At 35.3% G+C, this 21,411-nt stretch overlaps 1 protein-coding gene across 1 annotated transcript in view; it reads right to left on the reverse strand.

Annotated features, from left to right (window-relative positions):
* Positions 1-21,171, reverse strand: part of LOC136040768 (uncharacterized) — a 33,447-nt gene extending 12,276 nt beyond the window's left edge. Inside the window, exons 1-2 of the mRNA XM_065725087.1 lie at positions 21,053-21,171; positions 5,775-5,835 (exon numbers count right to left, since the gene is read on the reverse strand). Of these exons, the coding sequence (XP_065581159.1) occupies positions 5,775-5,835; positions 21,053-21,064 (73 nt within the window). The 5' untranslated portion in view covers positions 21,065-21,171. The remainder of the gene's footprint in view (positions 1-5,774; positions 5,836-21,052) is intronic.
* Positions 21,172-21,411: the final 240 nt, after the last annotated feature.

The following is a 21,411-nucleotide window of genomic DNA, read 5'->3' on the forward strand; positions in this document are numbered from 1 at the left end:
GGTTGCCCTGATGTTTCGAACCTGGACACTGCCAGAAAGCTAATCTTTCACAGAAAAGTGAGCACTGCCACCACTTTCGTGCATCCACAAGAACTGCCACCGACTCAGGCAGCAGCGAAGTACCACTCGCTACGTGTCTACTGCCAAGTTCAAATCTGGCTCAGGAGCCCAGTAGACCCTTTACGCCTGGGATGGAAACTGCAGGATAACGAAGTTTTTGCGCCAATAAAAACAGATCTCCCTGCCGCTCCGTCTCAGCTGCTGAAAATTATCAAATGCTCGTGTCGTATTGACAGCTGTGAGTGTGAAAAGTGTACCTGTAAGAAAAACGGACTTGAGTGTACTATAGCCTACCGTACCTGTAAGGGAAGCTCGTGCAACAATTCGAAGTTTCAAGAAGAAGAACTTAGTGAAGAAGAATAACAGTTAACTGTGATGATGAAAAATCTAGTTCCTATATTTTGATGTTGTGCAATTTTTATATATTTGAAAAATAAGATAAAAGCTTTTCTCTGAACACATTAAGTTAGAACCTACCTTGTCTTATGGTGTTTGGCGCTGAGGTGTTTCGTCATTCCTGTTTATTGTTGTTTAGTCTTTTTTTTCCAAGCCTTTCGTTTACATAGCCAAATAGACTACAACGCTGGTAAGAGTTTTTTCCCAAAGACCCAGTTTTTTTCCCCATTTTTTTTTTTCCTGATAAATATTTTTCTTTTGGTTAGGTAACGAAATGAGTATCAGAAATGAATTCAGAGCCAAAAGCTGATCTAAAAAGATGTGTAAAACATTATAGTTTACGTTTTTAATTTTTTTTTCCCGGTTTTTGAGAAAATAAATAAAAAAACATTAAAAAAAGCGATTTCGCATCGAGCTAGAGATTTAGATTTTTGATATGTTGTTAAGCATTTTTTTTCGGTCCGGATGGTGGAAAAACCATTTCTGTACCAATTTTTTCCTGGTCAAAACTTATTTTTCTCCTACTATACAGTCTATTGGCAAAAAAATACTGAGCTTAAAAGTGTTCAGCGTTTCAACCGAAAAACGGCTTTATAAGTCCGAAATGATTGCGTCCAACTGGGGAATAAAAACTGACCGTCTGTAATATTCCTCATGTGAGAGAGAGAGAAAGATGGGTTTATTAATATAAACCCATACAAATAAAAACAATACGAAAAGAAGAAGAAAAGAAAAAAGAAAAGAAAAGGAAAAGAAAAAGAAAAGAAAAGAAGAAGAAAAAAAAATTCAATTACACTGCAATTCAATCGACACGGAATTACACTTCAAAAAAGACAAAACAAAATGAAACTAAAACCACTTGACCAGTATCTCCCAAAACAAAACCAACATCTTGGCTCCACTTGAGGTCCACTCAACTATCAAAACCATAAATATTAAGGCAAAATAGCTTTAATTCCCGCCGAAATTCAAGAAAATTATCCATGTTTCTCAAAGTCGTAGGTAAACAATTCCATGCATGGGGTCCTAGATACCGAATAGAAAATTGAGATCTACGGGTAATAGCAAGCGGACGACAAATTATATCGGACTGTCTCGTAGAATGTGTATGAATATCACTTCCTAATTCAAACATACTTTTAAAACATATTGGTAAACAATTTTGAAAATATTTATATCTAAACAGGCTTCGATAAAAAGTAATAAGTCCTGCTAAAGGCAATATCTTGCAATCTATATACCTCTTTTGTACCGAGTCTTTAAAACCTACACCACATAACACTCGAAGCGATTTATTCTGCAAAACTCGAATATGATGGAGATGAGAAGGAAGTGTACTACCCCAAACATTACAACAATATAGCAGATAAGGATGAATCAAGGAATAATACAGTGTTCCTAAAATATCTCTTGGGAAAATGTACTTCGACTTTCTTAAAATGCCAACATTCCTAGCGAGTTTAAGACTAATATAATCTATATTTTCTCTAAAACTGAGACATTCATCAATTAATACTCCTAGATATTTTATACAATTTATTCTTAAAATACTCATGTCAGCAATATTAAGTCTATCTATCCAAGGGTAATAATTTGAGCTCCTACCATACAATAAAAACCAAGATTTACTATAATTCAAATTTAACTTATTAAGCTTCATCCACTTTTGTATAAACCACAGACAGATACGAATCAACAGCTGAATTCCTGTTTGTGCAGCGACAGCTATATGAGTGTCATCCGCAAAGCTGGGACAATTACTTTTTCCCCGTCAAATCCAATGTCAAGATCATACGAAATCATATTAAAAGCTCTACATAAATCATTTATAAAAATTAGAAATAACAGGGGACCAAGAACAGATCCTTCATGTACTCCAAATTTAACACTACTGACTGAATAAAAATTATCCCCTAGTTGTACATATTGAGTTCTTTCTTTTAAAAACGAGGACAGTAATTCAAGAAATGGTCCTCTAAAACCGTAATTTTCTAATTTGGCAATGAGTATAAAATGGTCAACGCAGTCAAAAGCTTTTACAATATCAAGAAAAATCTTGATATTGTATCAATATCTTTTACATATCACTGTGCCTTCCGATCCAGTGCGTTGCACGCATGCCAGTTAGCTGTGCTTTCAACACTTTGGTTAAAACATAATTGCGCTTTGCAGAAGCACCAAAAAAGCAATTATTTATTTTATTAATCCAATGGAGTTTCTAACACTCTGGACAGAAGAAGTTTTTGACCTGGAAAGATTTAGAGCATGGTTGAAACATGGGCAACGCAAGGCATTCTTTGCTACCTTTTGAACTTCTTTTACAGCATCACAATGTTCTGAAACCATCATAGCGCATCCATCAGGGCTCGCACAATTTTCCAAGTCTAGCCCGAGAGATCGAAGAAAATCTAACACAACATTTCCAAGCGTTTCCCCCTTAATGGTCGGTTCGAAGTTTCTAATGCTGCCCGAGTAGCATGTTTCGTGCAAGAATTTCTTTAAGAATCTCTTTGGCACAACATACAATTAATTCATTCTGTGTTGTTTCGCTTATACAAGTAGTATTTCTACCTGAGCTTTCCAAATGCTGTTTTAAAGTGATGTCGCCGCTATTTACAAGGTAAATAAAAATTTCTCGAAAGTCCCCTTCGTTTGTCAGTGGGTCCTTTTCTGCCAATAATTCTCCATCATCTCTGTGGCCACGAAGAGCAATGTTCTGTTAATCCAAGAAAACAACTGATTCTACAGTTGGCTTCAATCTCGCTCTGTTTTCCTGCACTTGTTGGCCACGTTGTTCGTTTGGCTTAAAATGTTGGTTTTAGAGTTATCATATTTTAGAAGGAAATGTTTGCCTGCGTCAACTGAATCGCGGTGATACTGATTATTTCCATTAGACACCAAGTCACCTACTTTTCCAGTTAGTTCAGCAAAAGTCACGAGGGGCTTCTTTACCACCTTTTGCAATTAATTGGATCCTCCACCCTCTTCAAACGTTCAACAATAACATAATATTTACAGAATAAGCCCCTCTTCTTATTTGAAAATACTGGCCAATGAAATTCTTTCAAGCGAGTTCGATTGAAAAATCTCATTAAAACTTAGAATCAGCATTAAAACTTAAAACGAACAGAGATTATTACGCATATGAGGGGTTTTAAAAATACTTTAGCATAAAGAGCAAGGTATTTTGGAGGAGATAAATGCCTCGCTCTTTAAGCTAAAGTATTTTTAAATACTCATATATTTTTAGTAATTTCAACTATTTATCCTACGGCCTTTCTGATTCAGGGATCATTCTTAAAGAATTGGGAAAAAACTTAAGATTTAGTGTAAAGAGCGAGGTATTAACGAGGGGACAAACCCCCTCATATACATAATAAAAATATAAAAGTTTGTTACGTAAGTTAATTCTTAAGTTACGTATATTTTTTACTAATAAAAACGTTCGTCAAAAATTAAAAGTTCTAGTTGCCTTTTTAAGTAACCGAAAAATTGGAGGGCAACTAGGCCTCCTTCCCCACCCCTTATTTCTCAAAATCGTCTGATTAAAACTAAGAAAAAGCCATTTAGCCAAAAAAAGAATTAATAAGCAAATTTCATTTTAATAATTTATGTGCGGAGAGTCAAAATCAAACATGCATTAATTCAAAAACGTTCAGAAATTAAATATATAAAAAATAGCTTTTTTAACTGAAAGTAAGGAGCGACATTAAAAGTTAAAACGAACAGAAATTACTCCGTATATGAAATTGGTTGTCCCCTACGTAATCCCTCGCTCTTTACGCTAAGGTTTGTCTCTTTGCCACAATTCTACTTTTTAAAACAATTAAAAACTTTAGCGTAAAGAGCGAAGGATTGCAGAGGGGACAACCAATATCATATACGGAGTAATTTCTGTTCGTTTTGAGTTTTTATGTCGCTCCATACTTTCAGTTAAAAAAACTTGTTTTTTTATTTAACTAGTCAAAGCACTGGAATCACTACTAACACTGAAACTCTAATAATTTCTATCTTCAGTTACGGTGTCCACTCGCCTAGCTTTAGCATTCGAACCAAAAAAGTTGTCGAGAGCTATCTACTTTTGCTTCGACATCATAACTGGTTAATATTACCCAAAAATTGTATACTTTTCAAACCCTTCTAGAATCGTGACTAACCCCAAGGCGTATGTGTTATTGGAGCCATTTAAAGATTTTTGCTTAGTTATTGAATAAGTAACAGGTTTTGACGCGCATACTTTTTGAAGCTTCAACGATTTACGAGATGACAAGCTACACAATGCCTTGTTGATGGTGATTGCTAATCGAACATTCCCTGTGCACCCGACGTCCCCGTTATAGTTGCGTCCCTGTGTCCCGGTCGTCATTTATATTCCCAGTATCCCGGTCGTCATTTGTGTCCCAGTGTCCCAGTCTGTAATTTCTCTTTGAGCGTCCCAGTCGTAAGTTCGGGTGACACCAAACACTCTAGAAAATTCCCTAAAGACTTGAGGCAGACAGACCAAGTGTCGTCAAATCCTTTTCAAAGATGCGTTGATCCAAGTGTTGATATCGCAATCAAGTCACAGAAAACCTATTGAGAGAATTTCTTGCCCAAGACAAGGGGGGGCAATCGTCCCCCCAGAATCAGCTACTGGGTCACAACGTGCTTTGCAACTAAAAACCAGGTTGGTCAAATGAAGATTTACTTTGGAAAATATTAAGTAGAGAACATCTACCAAATTAAGTCACTTCTGTCAAGACTGGACAGAAACATTTGCAAACAGGTAACATGTAGTGAAAGTTCTAACTTTTCGCATTTACGAATTTACTATTATCATAGCAAAATTTTAGTGTTATTACTGGCTTAAAAACGTTTTGTAATGTCAATTCCATATTAACATTAAAATGCTGTGGTACATCAGTTTTACGAAATCTTACATAAATTTGTGATATTTACAAAACGACTAGTTATGTATAGGTTGCTCTTTTTTGAGGACTGGAAAAAAATATTTTGTGCTCTTTCATCCAAGAAAAAAAAATCAAAGTCCATATCCTCCCCCTCCCCGAATAAAAAAGAAGCTGTGAGAATTCATCTAGCTCTGTGAATTAACAGGATGGAATTACCGAAATAGTGACATTTTTAGCGAAACCTACTGACCACGTAATAAAAAATGCTCGCTTGGAGTCAAGCACCCGCTATATGGCGGCCCAAAGCTGTTTTCAAGGTCAATATTTGTGGATATTAGCCAAATATACAAGTAGATCATCTCTACCTCTCTTTGGATGGTACCTAAGTTAAGAAAGACTTATATTAATAAAGCAAAGTCAGCAGCATACCTTGAATAAACTGCATAAGTAAGGACAGGACACTGATTAGGTAGTACAATTTGATATTCACCTGGAACAAACATATAATTATTAAGGTATAGCAACTGTGAAACAACTAAAGAACTTTTTGAAGAATTTATTGACCCAAAGCAATTTGGTAATCAGTGTGGCCTTTCTACTACTCATTATCTTTTAAGCTTACTAGATACAATATATAGAAATTTGGAATACCCTGGTTTTTGGCTAAATCTACTTTTAATAGACCTCCAAAAAGCTTTTGATCTGATTAACCACAATGTTTCAGTTGAAAAACTCCTAAGAGAATTTCACGTTAGCCCAAACCTTGTTAGAATAATAGCGTGTTTCCTTTCCAGTAGAACTCAATGTGTTAAGTATAAAAATGTCTATTCGGATCTCCTTCCAGTTTACTATGGTGTTCCCCAGTGTACCCTCCTTGGCCCACTCCTGTTCCTGATTATTATAAATGGACTTGCTACTTAAATCCCTGACCGCTGGAAATTTGTCGACGATATGTCCTTATTGGAAAAATGCCGAAAAAATTTGAAGAGTTCAGTTATTGAAATCATGGAAGATATTTGGCTTAACGGCCTGCCATCAAATTTGCGAATATATTATTATTATTATCATTATTATTATATTTCCAGTGATGCTGCACAGGCCGACATTACTGTTAATACCAAAAAGTCAAATATCGTGACTATCAGTTTCTTGAAGATTACACCTTCATTCAAGCAACCAATTCCTCTGGAGATGTCTGTCCGGCAGTGCAAACTCCTGGGTATCACTATCTCAAGCGATTTGAAGTGGGAGGTCCACGTTACTAACATCACAAAGCAAGCTAATTTGGCACATTTCTACACTTAAACTTCAAGTTTTGGACTTGCCCTGCATTCCACCTTTTAAGAATTTTTACAAGTTTCATGTGCCCTGTTCTTGAATATTCTTGTCCGGTTTGGCATTTTGGCCTAACTATTTCCCAATCTTATTCAATTGAGTCAGTCTAGAAGCGAGCATTAAGAATTATCTATGGTCAAGGTAAATTTCCATATCACTTTCTTCTTAAGCATTTCCAGATCACTACCCTATCAGAGAGAAGAACCCTCCTGTGTACCCAGTTTTGCAATAAAGCCATGACAAACTCTGTTTCCAAGATTTATTCCCCCCGCCCTTTCAACCCTTAAGATTCCGACCTCAAAGACCTAACTCCCAGAAAGTCCCCAACCTTCAACCTTTTCCACTAATCCACCAGAGATACAGGTAGAGTTTCATTCCTGCATTTGTAAACATTATCGATCAGTGAATTCGCACTATTGACGTATTGTTGATTTGTTGTATTGTTGTATTGGCGTATTGATGCATTGTTGTATTGACTCAGTTTTTTAGTTGAAGATGTTTTTTTTTTGGTTGTTTTTATTGTTTTTGATTGATTGTTTTTTGTGTCTGTGTTTTCCTTTTTTTTATTTGACACGTTGTATCTGACTGCAATACCTGACGTAAAGTACTAATTTGGCGCCAAGCGCTGTGAAAGTTGTTTTTAAAAAACACCAAAAACAAGAAGAACAATAGCGAGTTTTTCAAGACAGTGGGAAACAAATTAGAATGAATATTTCGGCCCTATGCCCAAGGGCTGTCCTCAGTAGTACAAGGTAAAGATAAAACTCAAGTTACTCGCCAAAGAGGTGTTTATCAAATATCATGCGACTGTGGCAAATTCTATGTAGGGAGAACTCACCAGAATTTCGAGAAACGCCTACAACAGCATAAGGATGAAATCAACAAAGTTCTGAATTCTAATATTACTTCTGTTTCTTTTGATGCTGTTTTAAGCATCCATGTTTTTGAAAATCCTAGCCACAAAATACTTTTTGAAGAATTAGCCATTATTAGCACTGACCTAGGCATAAAGCAAGTAGTTCGGGAAGCAATTGAAATCGCACTTCAGATTAATAATAATATTTTCTTAAATAGGGACTTGGGAGAATATTCACTTAATGCTCTATACACAAATTTAATTAAAAATGACCTTGCGCACATGAACCTACCACAAATAGACCTATGAGATCAGCAGCCAAAAGAGTAATGCTGGCATTAAGAACGAGTTTTTAAATCATTCTCTTTCATTTCAATGAATTGCCTCGTTTCATTATATTATATTTATCAGTCCTGGTTGAACTTCGCTAAGGTAAGGATGCTGGGACTGTTTTGAAAAAAAAAAATTTCATTTTAGTTTTATTGATTTTATCCTGTTGTAAGTTTTTACTTTTAATATATTTTTGCATTGCTGAGGACATCCCTTGGACATAGGACCGAAATATTCATTCTAATTTGTTTGCCGCTGTCTTGAGAAACTCCCTATTGTTCTTCTTGTTTTTGGTGTTTGTTATGGAAAGGCAGTGTTGTCTTCGTCGCTATTTAAAGTCGTTTCTAAAATAAAGGTCTCTCTCTCAACTACCCGCTCTCTGGACAAAGAAACCTCAATGATTTCTGTTGTCACAAGGATTTTCCATTTGGTTCGATTTTCTGCGACATGGCAGATGTTCGATTTGTAAAACGTTGATATCATATTGGTATTTTGTCGTCTTTTCAAAACCAAAAAAAAAACTCCATTGCTTTCGTTGTCAAAAGAGAAATTATAAATTCAGCAACAAATCCAAATACAAGGTAAATTGACTAAAAGGGTTTTAAATAGGCGCTGGTTGTTTGTGTTCAAGAATGCCAGTAGAAGTTCACCCATGGGAATCAAACTAGGAGATTAAGACATCAAACAAGTGACATACTTAAAGTATTTTGGTGGTACAGTAGCTTCTAGTGGCAATTCTGAAAAAGAATGACTCACTAGAATAGCCTTAGCAAACACAGCATTTCAGAGGCTTTACCGGTCTGGACACCCACAGTATACTCACAGAAGCTGAAACTTAGACTGTTCCAAAGCAATATTTTGTCTGTCCTGAGTTACTTCATGGAAAGAGTCACCCACAGTGGCCTAAGGCTAACTGCGGGACATAAAAAACATCTTGCCACCTTTGATAATAGGGGTCTTTGTCAGACCCTTAGGATCAGCTGAAGAGACCATGTCAGCAACGATGAGGTCAGTACTAGCATACTTGCACGGGAGGCCATCTACGCAGCACCCCACTTTAGGGAAGATTGAAGGCTATTTGCTGACGCCCTGTGTGCCTCTGGAGGCACTTGAGGATCTAAGACACAAAGTAAGGTTTGTGCCTTAGATCAAGCGTATTTAATTTTATTTACCAGGTAAATATTAATAGTTACTACTTTTTTATAATAACTAGATTTCAGTTTCCTGAAGATTCAAGTAACACTATATCTTTTTGAGGGTTTGAAAGGTGCTACAACGCCACATCTATTTGTTGTAATTTCTCTTCACTTTCTGTCTTGCATGATTTCTTCTCCACTAGTTTCAAACTTAAAATTCGTTTTCAATTTTTCTGACTTAATATTTAATTTCTATATAGTATATTTCAATTAGAAGTGAAAGACCAGAACAGGGGCGTGCTTATATTTTTGACGGTATTGGGACAGGGCAATAAAAGAAAATGTGTTTGATAATTGAATGAAAAGTGCGCAAAATATTTCAAGAAAATTAAAATCAATATTTCCCTAAACCAGAATCATATATATCCAACAGTGCAAAAAAAATGTGGTGACAAAAGACAAACTTGAACGATATTATTGAACGATAGAGTTACAATTTAATAGCACCATACTAAGAGAAAAATACAAAGAAACAAAAAAACGATGATGGAAATGGAGGGTTAATGGAGTCCTTTATACGCGATCACATATCTGAATACTGGCCTGGCTGTCAAGCCCAAATGTCACTAGAAGTAAAATGTTCCGTGTCTATGTCATAAACATATCTAAAGGTTTTTTCTTCGGTCCCCTAGAGCTTTTATTTCTTATTGAAGGCCTTCTTTGATTTCCTAAATGGATAAAATAATTTATTTCTGTCATTTCAGAATAGAAATGAATGAGGTTTAGGAAAATAATTAAACAATAGAGTTGTGATTGCATGGCGCTATATTAAGAAGAAACAAAAAAAGTGTGATCAGAGATGAAAAGGGATGGTTGGATAGCAAAATGGATAAATTGCGGAAAATTAACTTTAACTTTGATTCTAACTGTGAAAGACCTGAAAAGAAACGTTAGACTTTTTGTGACTAAGTGTAATTTCTAAGATCTAAGTGTGTAATTTCTAAGATATTTCAAAGATAAATTTCAAAGGTTTTTCAAGGATAAGAAAAAACTACATTGAGTAAAAAATGAGTAGAAACAAAGTCAAATAACCTTCCAATAATAAAACTACCACAAATCACCACCAATAGATAAATGAAACCCAAACGAATAGAGATTCCCAATAAATAACCAAGTAATAAAAATCTAACTTCTAACTAACTTCAAAAAATGACTTCTTGTGCCTCAATAAAAAAGAACTACCTTGTTTCACCTTGCTATTTACTTAGGATACGCTACTGTGCTGCCTTTCATGTGTAGATCCTGTTCTGGTAAACTATGGGGGTAATGAACAGAAGTTTAGCTAGGGTAATTATTGCATGGGGTTAATGCTAGTTTTTGCCCCTCCCCCTTACTACCACGAAAAGTGGATGATAGTATTCACAAAAAAAACTCATTTTGGCACCCTCCCTCCTGAGGCTGTGCCCAGAGAGAGCCGTCCTCTGTTGCCCCTTATCTACGCCACTGGCAATAAAAGTAAATAATAAGGTGGTTCTGGATCGCATTTTCTATGATAGGGATTCCAATTGAGAAACCGAAGCTTGTGCTAAAAAGACGTAGCCATTTGAAACTCAAAAAAGGCATTTTCCTGCAAATCTAGATTTGTCACCTGGTTTCAAAAATGTAATTATTAGCCAATAACAATTTAATGTCGTTGGCTTGTAGACCAACACCAAACCATAAATAAATGGAATTAGCACATATCCTATAAAACGAACAGTAATCTATTTTTTTCTTTTTGTTCCACCGTAAGACAGTTAGCCATGCTTGTTTAGCTGTGGGGTTTGGCCATCATTTGGTCTTTATGGTACAAATACCTTTTTTTAACATCTATAGCTCAAGCATTATTTTTTTACGGTCAAATTTGAATTTTTATCATAATCTTCTTGGAGACTAGAGACAGGCTGTTTTGGTAACTCATGATGCAATACCGTCCTAATATTTATATAAAAGCCTAAAACCCGTCACACAAGGTTTAGTCTCATGAGCTTCACTGTTGGAAGAGGGAGGGGGTATTCACTTCCTGTTCGGACAGCGACTAATTTTGCATCCATAACAATAAGTTAAGAGAACGGAATGACCCGGTTGATTAAACAAATTTTATCCAAAAGCAATTTCTATTAATTTTCTCCTATAATGTTTCCCTGCTATGGATTGTCTATCGTTTTTCTACTCGGTAGTTACTACTATGACAACTGCTAAGTACCGACTGGGGAGTAACGAAATTCACTTAATGGCATAGAGTGTTTCTCCGTGGCTGTTTCTCTATACAATTACTGGTCGGTAGGTTGTAGCAGAAGGATGCAAAATGGAGCTTATTAAGTTGCCAAAGTTTGTTAATCCATGCTTAAGTCTGCTCTCCCCCCTTTTTGGTCAGTTATAACAATGGATAATATTTTTTTTCGTAATTTAAACATTTTACGAAAGGATCAGCCCAATAGTGCTGATCCAATAGTAAAAGACACGTCTCGCATTGCTTCACTCTATGTATTTATCGTAGTATTAAGTTCAAACCCACTGAAGAATTAGTGTTTTGGCCAGTAATAACGGTTTCGGGAATGTGGTTTAATTGAAATCAGAAAAGGAGGATTTCAGAGTCAAGCAAGTTATTCTCTGCAGAAAGGAGTTATAATACCTTTAGATGGCTTAAAAAAGCACGACCATATATATTTTGTTTGAAACGTTTTCTTCAAGAAAGAAACGGTTCAAATGAATTTTAAAAATGAGCTTGGCTTCTGCAGACACAAAAAACTGGCAAACAGCAATATTTTACTGATCCAAGTGATCGTTGTTAATAGTTTAGACGACTCACTTTTAAACTTAAAATTATAAGCCTTTGACCTTAAGTCAATTGACCTTATTCTAAATAACAAAGCCACTTTATGCCTTGTCTCGCTTTCTCAAAAATGTTCTTTATGACCTCATCCAAAGGAATTTCCATCAAGAATATGATTGCATCAAAACAACAAACAAAACTAGTTTTCTTATTCATTTAAATTGTCAAAGGTGTTTTCTATAGGGTGTTGGCTTGTGAGATGTTTCAAACAGGCTAAATTGGCTACTTAGGTCTACTTTTGCAGTATTAGCAGAGTTTTTAACTAGTTTTCTTATTCATTTAAATTGTCAAAGGTGTTTTCTATAGGGTGTTGGCCTGTGAGATGTTTCAAACAGGCTAAATTGGATACTTAGGTCTACTTTTGCAGTATTAGCAGAGTTTTTAACTAGTTTTCTTATTCATTTAAATTGTCAAAGGTGTTTTTCTATAGGGTGTCGGCTTGTGAGATGCTTCAAACAGGCTAAATTGGCTACTTAGGTCTACTTTTGCAGTATTAGCAGAGTTTTTAACTAGTTTTCTTTTTCATTTAAATTGTCAAAGGTGTTTTCTATAGGGTGTTGGCTTGTGAGATGTTTCAAACAGGCTAAATTGGATACTTAGGTCTACTTTTGCAGTATTAGCAGAGTTTTTAACTAATTTTCTTATTCATTTAAATTGTCAAAGGTGTTTTCTATAGGGTGTTGGCTTGTGAGATGTTTCAAACAGGCTAAATTGGATACTTAGGTCTACTTTTGCAGTATTAGCAGAGTTTTTAACTAGTTTTCTTATTCATTTAAATTGTCAAAGGTGTTTTTCTATAGGGTGTCGGCTTGTGAGATGCTTCAAACAGGCTAAATTGGCTACTTAGGTCTACTTTTGCAGTATTAGCAGAGTTTGAAACTAGTTTTCTTCTTCATTTAAATTCTCAAAGGTGTTTTCTATAGGGTGTTGGCTTGTGAGATGTTTCAAACAGGCTAAATTGGCTACTTAGGTCTACTTTTGCAGTATCAGCAGAATTTCTAATAAGTTTTCTTATTCATTTAAATTATCAAAGGTGTTTTTTATAAGGTGTTGGCTTGTGAGATGTTTCAGACAGGCTAAATTGGCTACTTAGGTCTACTTTTGTAGTACCAGCAGAATTTCTAATTCTACACATTCACTTCAAGTAAGAAAAATACTTATCTCCATAGTCAGAATTGCATCCTGAATCCAAAGTTATTGTGCATTTGCATCAGAAAGGAAATTAATATTCACCATATATAGACCTAGCCTATACCAATTCAGGGTATATATTTGCACGTTAGTGAGTATATGTGTTTGTATGTGTATGTGTGTGTATGTGTATATGTATGTGTGTATGTATATGTATGTATATGTATGTATATATATATATATATATATATATGTATATATGTAAGCCCTATAGATAGGTAGAGTAGTTCCATAGGAGGCTTAGGCCAAGTAGGACCTTGTCCCAGTGGGGCCCATAATAGAAACTGGGAAACCCTCCCCTGGGGGTCATAATTTCAGATGGAGGAGGAAGAAGGCCCCTCAAATGTACACTCAGCAGGGCCAACTGCCGTGTTCACGCGTCAGATGAGTTACAAACCTTCTCCCAGTAATGGGTTAAATTGCATGGTGAAGCAGAACACCATCGTGGGAGGATCCTCTATAGGAGGACAACTGCGGCAGGGCGTAAGATCCAGATTTATGGACAACGGCCTCTGTAAAGGGCTGCCTCGACCCTTTCGGGGTACCTGCAAGACTGGGAAACTTGCGGTCAATTTTTCCCACTTGATGAGTGGCGCCCCTCGAGGAAATTATAGCCTAGCAAACAACACAGCACTCGTACGGGATTCTGATTATTGGATAATTTTCTGGGCTTGGTTTGTTTTGATGGGCGTTTTCGGGCTAAAAAACCTCTTCCTAGCTGATTTATCTACTATGGGCTGCCTCCCCGTAGTAGCATAATATTTGTAGGCATGAATATATAATGAGTCGGAGGTAATAGGCTTGGGACTGTCTGTGCAGGATTTCGACTCTTGTTGATAGAAGAGCATCGCCAAGTGCTGAAAACCATGTTGTGACCAAGATGGGCCCAGGATTGCACAAAGCCTCCAACTTACTGGAGGTCCCAGGGACTTCTTGCTGTCCGGTTCTAAGCCGGCTTAAGCGCTTCGGTGTAGACTTGAGAAGATATGTTGGTCCCCATCCTGCACTGGTATCCGGGATCACTGCTTTTCTTGAGGCCAAAATAATTTCAAAGATTTAAAGAACATGAAAATTGGAACTTGGAATGTTACGACGTTAAAAAATGACTATCGCATCGACATTTTGACTGACGAATTCAGACGGTTTGAACTGGATTTATTAGGAGTTTCAGAAACTCATATCCCAGGGGTAGGAAGCATGAAATTAGGTGACATAGAATTTGTTTACTCAGGAAGGAAGGATGGGGTACATAGACAGGGAGTAGGGCTCATGATGAATAAGGAAGCTGCTAAGTCTTGTTTAGGCTGGGAAGGTATTAATAATAGAATACTAATTGCTCATTTTATGACTAAAAAGTTTAGGGTATCAGTTATAGTAGTATATGCCCCCATTGAACCAACTGATGGAGATACTAGTGACTCAGATGAATTTTACTTACAGTTACAGGAGCAAATAGACAGGGTACCAGGTAGAAATATGGTGTTTTTGCTAGGAGATTTTAATGCCCAGGTTGGTAGAAATAGGGATAGATGGTATCCTAGCCTAGGTAATTTTGGTGTAGGAAAAGAAAACAGTAATGGCTATAGGCTTTTGCAATTTTGTAGGTATAACAACCTAGTTATAACAAATACGGTGTTGGGTCACAAAATGGCCCATAAGTTGACATGGTATTCACGTGATGGTAAGACAGCAAACCTTATTGATTATGTTATTGTAAACAGAAGACTAGCAGGATCAATACAAGATACTAGGGTGTATAGGAGTGCCGTTATTGATGTTAAAAGTAAAGATCACCATCTAGTAGTGTCTAAGGTTAATTTAAAGCTGAAATTTCGGAAGAGTAACTCCCTCCCGGGAAATTATGATGTTGGTAGACTTCAGGATGAAAATTTGAGAAAAAAATTCCAGGAACAGTTGAGTACTAAACTTGAGGGTTTAAAATTTGATAATGTGGAAGATGGATGGAATAATTTCAGAAAAACAATTTGTGAAGTTGCTGATGGTGTCCTAGGGAAGAGTGCTAAGACAGCAACTAGGAATATTAGTGAAAAAGCTTTAGGTTTAATAGAGAGTAGAAGGGGTTTGTATAAGAATTATCTGAGCGATAGGTCGTATGAAAACAAAAGGAATGTAAAGAAAGTGGAGAAAGCATTAAAATATGAACTAAGGAGATGTGAAATGGAGGCGATGGATAAAATTGCTGAGGATCTGGAAGATGCGGCTAGACGGCATAATAGTAAAATATTATACTGGCATGTTAATAAATTGAAAGGGAGTAGCCGATCCGGACTAGTCCCAGTTAAAGATAGAAATGGGGTCACAATTAGTGATAAGGAAAAAGTTAAAGAAAGATGGGTGGAACATTTTGAGAATGTGCTAAACCGAGATACAGTTGCAGGAAAAGATATAGATGAAAATGAAAAAGTTTGTGATACCTTGGATGTGAAGGAAGATTTGTTTAGTGAGGAAGAATTAGCGACAGTACTAGAAGGATTAAAAAATAATAAGGCCCCAGGTGCTGATAGTATGATTAATGAGTTCCTTAAATATGGTGGCTCTGAGGTTAGGAATAAGCTACTGAAGATTATGAACATGATTTTTGAAAAAGGGGAAGTACCCAATGATTTTAGGAAAACCTTAATTAAACCACTGTATAAGAAAGGTGACAAGAGTGAATGTCGGAATTATCGAGGCATTAGTCTGGTCTCTGTAGGTAGCAAATTACTGAGTAATATGATACTTTTTAGACTGAGACATGCTGTAGACAAAGTTTTAAGGGAAGAACAATGCGGTTTTAGAAAAGGTAGAGGATGTGTCGACCATGTTTTCACTCTTAGGTTAATAATTGAGAAGTCCCTTCGTTGTCAAACACCTTTGGTCCTTAGTTTTATCGATTATGAGCAAGCTTTCGATTCTGTTGATAGAACAGCGTTAACAAAGGTCTTATCGTTATATGGTATACCAGAAAAATACATTAAAGTGATTTGCGCTATGTACGAGAATAATACTGCTGCGGTTAAGGTAGGAAATGAGGTTAGCAACTGGTTTTGTATTAAATCAGGAGTTAAGCAGGGTTGTGTTCTATCCCCCTTTATATGGATCATTTTGATGGACTTCGTCTTAAGGAGCACAGGAAAGGCAATTGGAGACCATGGAATCAAATGGGGAGGAAGAACGCTCCTGGACTTAGATTATGCTGATGATTTAAGCATATTAGATGAAAATGTGAGCAAAATGAATGAATTTTTAGAGGTTTTACGAGTTCAGGGTGCTAAAATAGGCTTGAAAATTAATGTTAAGAAGACTAAGTCACTAAGGTTAGGAATAAGTGAAGATGAACAGGTGACCTTAGGTAACGAAAAGATTGATCAGGTTGGGAGCTTCAGTTACCTTGGTAGTATTATTAGTAAAGATGGTGGGAGCAGTGAAGATGTTAAAAGTAGAATAGCTAAAGCTCAGGGTGTTTAATCACAGTTAAAAAAAGTTTGGAAGAATAGAAAGATAAGCCTACAAACCAAGATTAGAATATTGGAAGCTACAGTGATGACAGTGGTCAAATATGGCTCTGAAGCATGGACACTCCGAAAAGCAGATGAAAATTTACTAGTTGTTTTCCAGAGAAATTGCCTACAGATTGTTCTGGGTACCCGGCTAACTGACCGTATTTCAAACAGTAGGTTGTACGAAAAGTGTGGTTCAATCCCGCTTTCTAGGGCTATAATGAAAGAAAGGTTGAGATGGCTAGGCCACGTTCTACGGATGAAGGATGACAGATTACCGAAGATTGTCCTTTTTGGCCAACCGTCTGGGGCTACACGGAAAGCAGGTCGTCCTTGTCTGGGTTGGGAGGATGTCATAAATAAGGATTTAAAGGAAATGGGAACTTCCTGGGAGGGTGTAAAGAGGGAGGCTTTAAATAGATTAGGTTGGAGGAGGAGCGTGCGTAGCTGTGTTGGCCTCAGGCGGCTTGGTGCTGCAGTGAGTTATTAGTAGTAGTAGTAGTAGTATTGTTTTTACCGTCCATGATGCAGGCTAATGTCTTTTCATTTTGTGTCTTTTCAAAGATATTTGATTACAGAACTAAGTATGATTTCTAACAACGATTTCTACTAAGTTTCAAACTTATTGTGTTCTTTTTTAAGGTTTTGAATTGTTGTAACCCCTTTTTAAAGAACATACAAACATTTATGCAATTACCAATTGTTTAATCTTTACACAATTTAATGTCTTTTTATACTGAAGTGAGTTCAAAGATATTTGATTTCTGAAGCTACTCCATTTTCTAACACCGATATGTACTAAGCTTCAAACTTTTGGCTTACTTTTTTTAAGGTTTTTGAATTGTTGTAATCCCTTGCTAAAATATATTTTTGCAATTACCAGTTTTTTGCTCTTTACGCATTTAATTTAGATTTAAGACTCTTTTAGACTCTTTTCAAAGATATTTGATTATTGAAGCTAGTCCGATTTGTAACAACGATATGTATAAAGCTTGAAACTTTTGTCTTTCTTTTTTAAGGTTTTGTTTTTGTAATCCCTTGTCAAAATAGAGAATCATCATTTGTAATAATTGCGAATTATCGTTTTTTGGTCCTTTTATGACTGGTTACGTTCAAACCTGTAAGCTTAATCACGTAGCGAGTTGATTTATCTAACAAAAAAACAAACTAATTCTTAAGTGTTCAGGTATTTCTCTAGTTTGAATTAAACCATTAAAATTATTGCTCAGGCACCGTAAATATTTTCACAATTTATACAATAATCTTAGTGATTCTCAGTTGAACTAAAAAAAATTTCTATTTCTATTCGATAATGATGTTTTTCTTACAATGATTTCTACTAAGCTTCAAACTTTTTAAGGTTTTTGAATTGATGTAATCCCTTGTTAAAATTTATACAAATATTTTTGCAATTACCAGTTTTTTTGGCTCTTTACAGAATTCAATGTATTTTCATACTACAGTCTATTCAAAGATATTTGATTGTTACAGCAAGTCCATTTTCGAACAGCGATTTCTACTAATCTCCAAACTTTTGGTTTTCTTTTTAAAGGTTTTTAATTGTTATTCCCTTGTCAAAACATATACCAATATGTTTGAACTACCAGTTTTTTGCTCTTTAAGCAATTTAATGTTAACTTTTCCGTGAATAAAAATCTTAAATTTTTCTACATAAGTGTGACAAGTGTGATAACGTCATTGCAACACTGATGTATTTAAAAATGACGTCAAACCTATAGTATTTTTTTTCCAAAATTAAGACTCTTCACGAATTTTCATTTACTTCTATTTATCTACATCGACCTATCTAGATCGTTTTTTTTATGGCCAGAACATTCCAAGATACGAATTTTCCCAAAACATATTGAGCCGTTTTCAAGAAAAAAATATACATATACAATTATTGCTCGTTTATAAAGATGGTACATACAAATAAAAGATTTGAAGAACTTCAATATATTGAATAATATTGAATAAGATTTTAAGCAGACCCAAAAAGTTAGTTTGATGACGATCTCAGGATACTAGCGCAAAAAATTACGGAAAGTCGGGAAAGGGTCACGGGCCTTAAGCAAATCTGCCAATTCTCCTAGATAAATGATAGTTTATACCTAATCCGAATTTTTTGCTCTTACTCAAGTTATTTGTTTCATCTTACAAACAACTGCACTTTTAGTATCCATATAGAACAGCTCATTAAGCTGATTAAGCTGATTTTTAAAGGTTTGGTAAGCTACTTCGTGCATTGAACTAGCAACCCCTTTCAATGATTTTCACATTTATAGACCTCACTTATGGACTAAAATGAATGTTCTTGGAGATAGATTTCTATTTTTTCCAGAAAGACACCCCTAGAAACTTTTTAGCACTGGACAGGCTAAAAACAGGCTTTGTTTTTTTTTTCAAATTAAAAACGGCAGTATTTGTTCAACGATGACGCTTTTTTCTCCAGCTTTCAAACTAAGATTATTTTCTATGTTATCTATTATTATTTTTCTATGTTATCTATTATATATTATTCTATGTTCTCTCTAATTTTTAGCTTTTTTTGCGCAAATATTTAAATTTGAGATTCTATGACAAAGCCATCTTAGTGTTTGCGTGCGAACACTTTTAAAACGCTAGAAGAAGGCGCCAAGTCTAAATTATCCTTTCGGAATTACCACTTTTAAAAACTTGAAGCAAAATTCGAAACTTTGTAAGGAAAGAAATATTTATTTTACGAGCGACCGTTAGAGACAGCACTAAAATGACTAAAAATAATAAGGTCTCAGGGGATGAGGCTAGATTAGTTTTCAAATGCGGTGGTCGTAAAGATGAGATAAATTACTGAAGATCACGAATACTATTTTTCAAAAGAGGAAATAGGCCTAACTAGAAATTTTAGGAAAGTTTAGTTAAACCTCTCTCAACAAATGTGGTAAAAATGAGATTGGTAATTTAGAAGCATTTCGCATGGTTTCTGTAGGAAAGAAATTACTTAGCATGATGACATTTTTTACACTTGGAAAATCTGTTTAAGAATGTTAAGAGAAGAATGGCACTGTTTTAGAAAGGGGAAAGGATGTATAGACAAAATATTCACTCTTGTCTCCATAATTGAAGAGTGGCTGAGTCATCAAACCCCTTTAGTACTCAACTTTATAGATTTTAAAATGTTGTAAAAAACAGCGGAAAGTTCTATTAAGAGCTGTTTTTTCATTGAAATGGTCCATTTCTATGGGCCAAGACTAGGCCTCTCTGATTGAATGGTGCACACTTGAGTCATAGAAGCGTGTTTTCTTCATAATTTCTATAATTTCGTTCCAAACAGCGTGAAAAGTCTTATTCAGAACTCTTATTCTTGTGAGCTTTTCATTAAGATGGCGCATTTCTCTCAGCCAGGACAGGCCTCCCTGATTGAATAGTACACACTTGATTCATAGAAACTTATTTCCTTCGTATTTTCTATAGTTTCGTTGCAAATCAGAATTAAACGTTCTATTCAGAGCTATGTTTTGAACTTTTCATGGAAATTGCCAATTTCTTTGAGCCAAAACTAGGCCTCTTTAAGCGTTTTGAGCCTCAGTAGTTAGTCCTCAGTATAAAATAAAGTATATTGACATGTTGATCGATTTGCCATACTTTAGAGCCCTAAAACATTTCTTAGTCAAAAATGTCGTCGCCAATTTAAATAAACATGTTTTTTTGTTAGTCACGAAACTCATGTTTTAAGTTATAAATATTAATGACTGTTATTGTTCTAACAAGTGTTTTAATAGTTGCTTCAGTTCGGGCCCCTGTAATAGCCAGCCAACTACAGGGGAGAGGTTGAAAACACCCACTTTGAGACCACAATTTGAATCTTATATTGGAGGGTAGGGTGTTTTTCAAGCGCACCTTCTGGAGATCTTACTCCAAACCCTAAGCCTTTTCCCTGAGGGAATGGAAAATTTTGTTCCTTCGCACAGAACCATATTTAGATTCTACAAAAGGTTTCAAATTGATTTCGTTTTCATCTACTTCTTGTTTCAATTACTACGCAAACGCTTTCTCATAATCACGTCACTGTATTTAAATTCCTGGCCCTGTTGTGGGTTGCTGCAGCTGATATCAAACTCCCTTTAACCTTATTACCAAGCAGAGATCTATCCCAGTATGCCACAACAGGACCAAATTAAATCCTGTGCATTAGACTAGTTTTGTACAATACAAGTTTTCGTTAATTTACCGGTGTAATTCTACAAAGTTCTATTCAAAACCGCAATCTGCAAAAAATAATGTATATATAAACATATATATATATATATATATATATATATATATATATATATATATATATATATATATATATATATATATATATATATATTATATATATACATATATATATATATATATATATATATATATATATATATATATATATATATATATATATATATATATAGCATCTTTTTAAATGATAAATGAGTAGAATATTTTGTTATAACTTTCAAAATTACCTGAAGAGCCATTGTCAGATTTAGAATCTCTTCCGGAAGTATCCAACCTTTAACTGACGACTTGATGTGAAGTATTGCCACTAGTTGAATTTTAGAATCTGGTAAAGGAGTGAGAAAGCAGCTTCCTATTAACCTATGACGCTATGCGCTGATTGGCTCGAAATCTGTTGACCTTTCTAGAGAGGAGGATGGAATTGGTTGACATATACATTTCTTGTAGGTAACTTTAGGAAAACACTCTCAGTATCGTATCTGGTATTGAAGATTGTATAAGAAAAAAAAGTAGGTCAAAAGCGGTTAAATCTAAATATCTGAATTTTAACAAGGATGAATTAATTAAGACTGTTGATTGGGACTGA

The sequence above is a fragment of the Artemia franciscana genome, chromosome 21 (genome assembly GCF_032884065.1).
Source record: "Artemia franciscana chromosome 21, ASM3288406v1, whole genome shotgun sequence".
Taxonomy (NCBI): Eukaryota; Metazoa; Arthropoda; class Branchiopoda; order Anostraca; family Artemiidae; genus Artemia; species Artemia franciscana.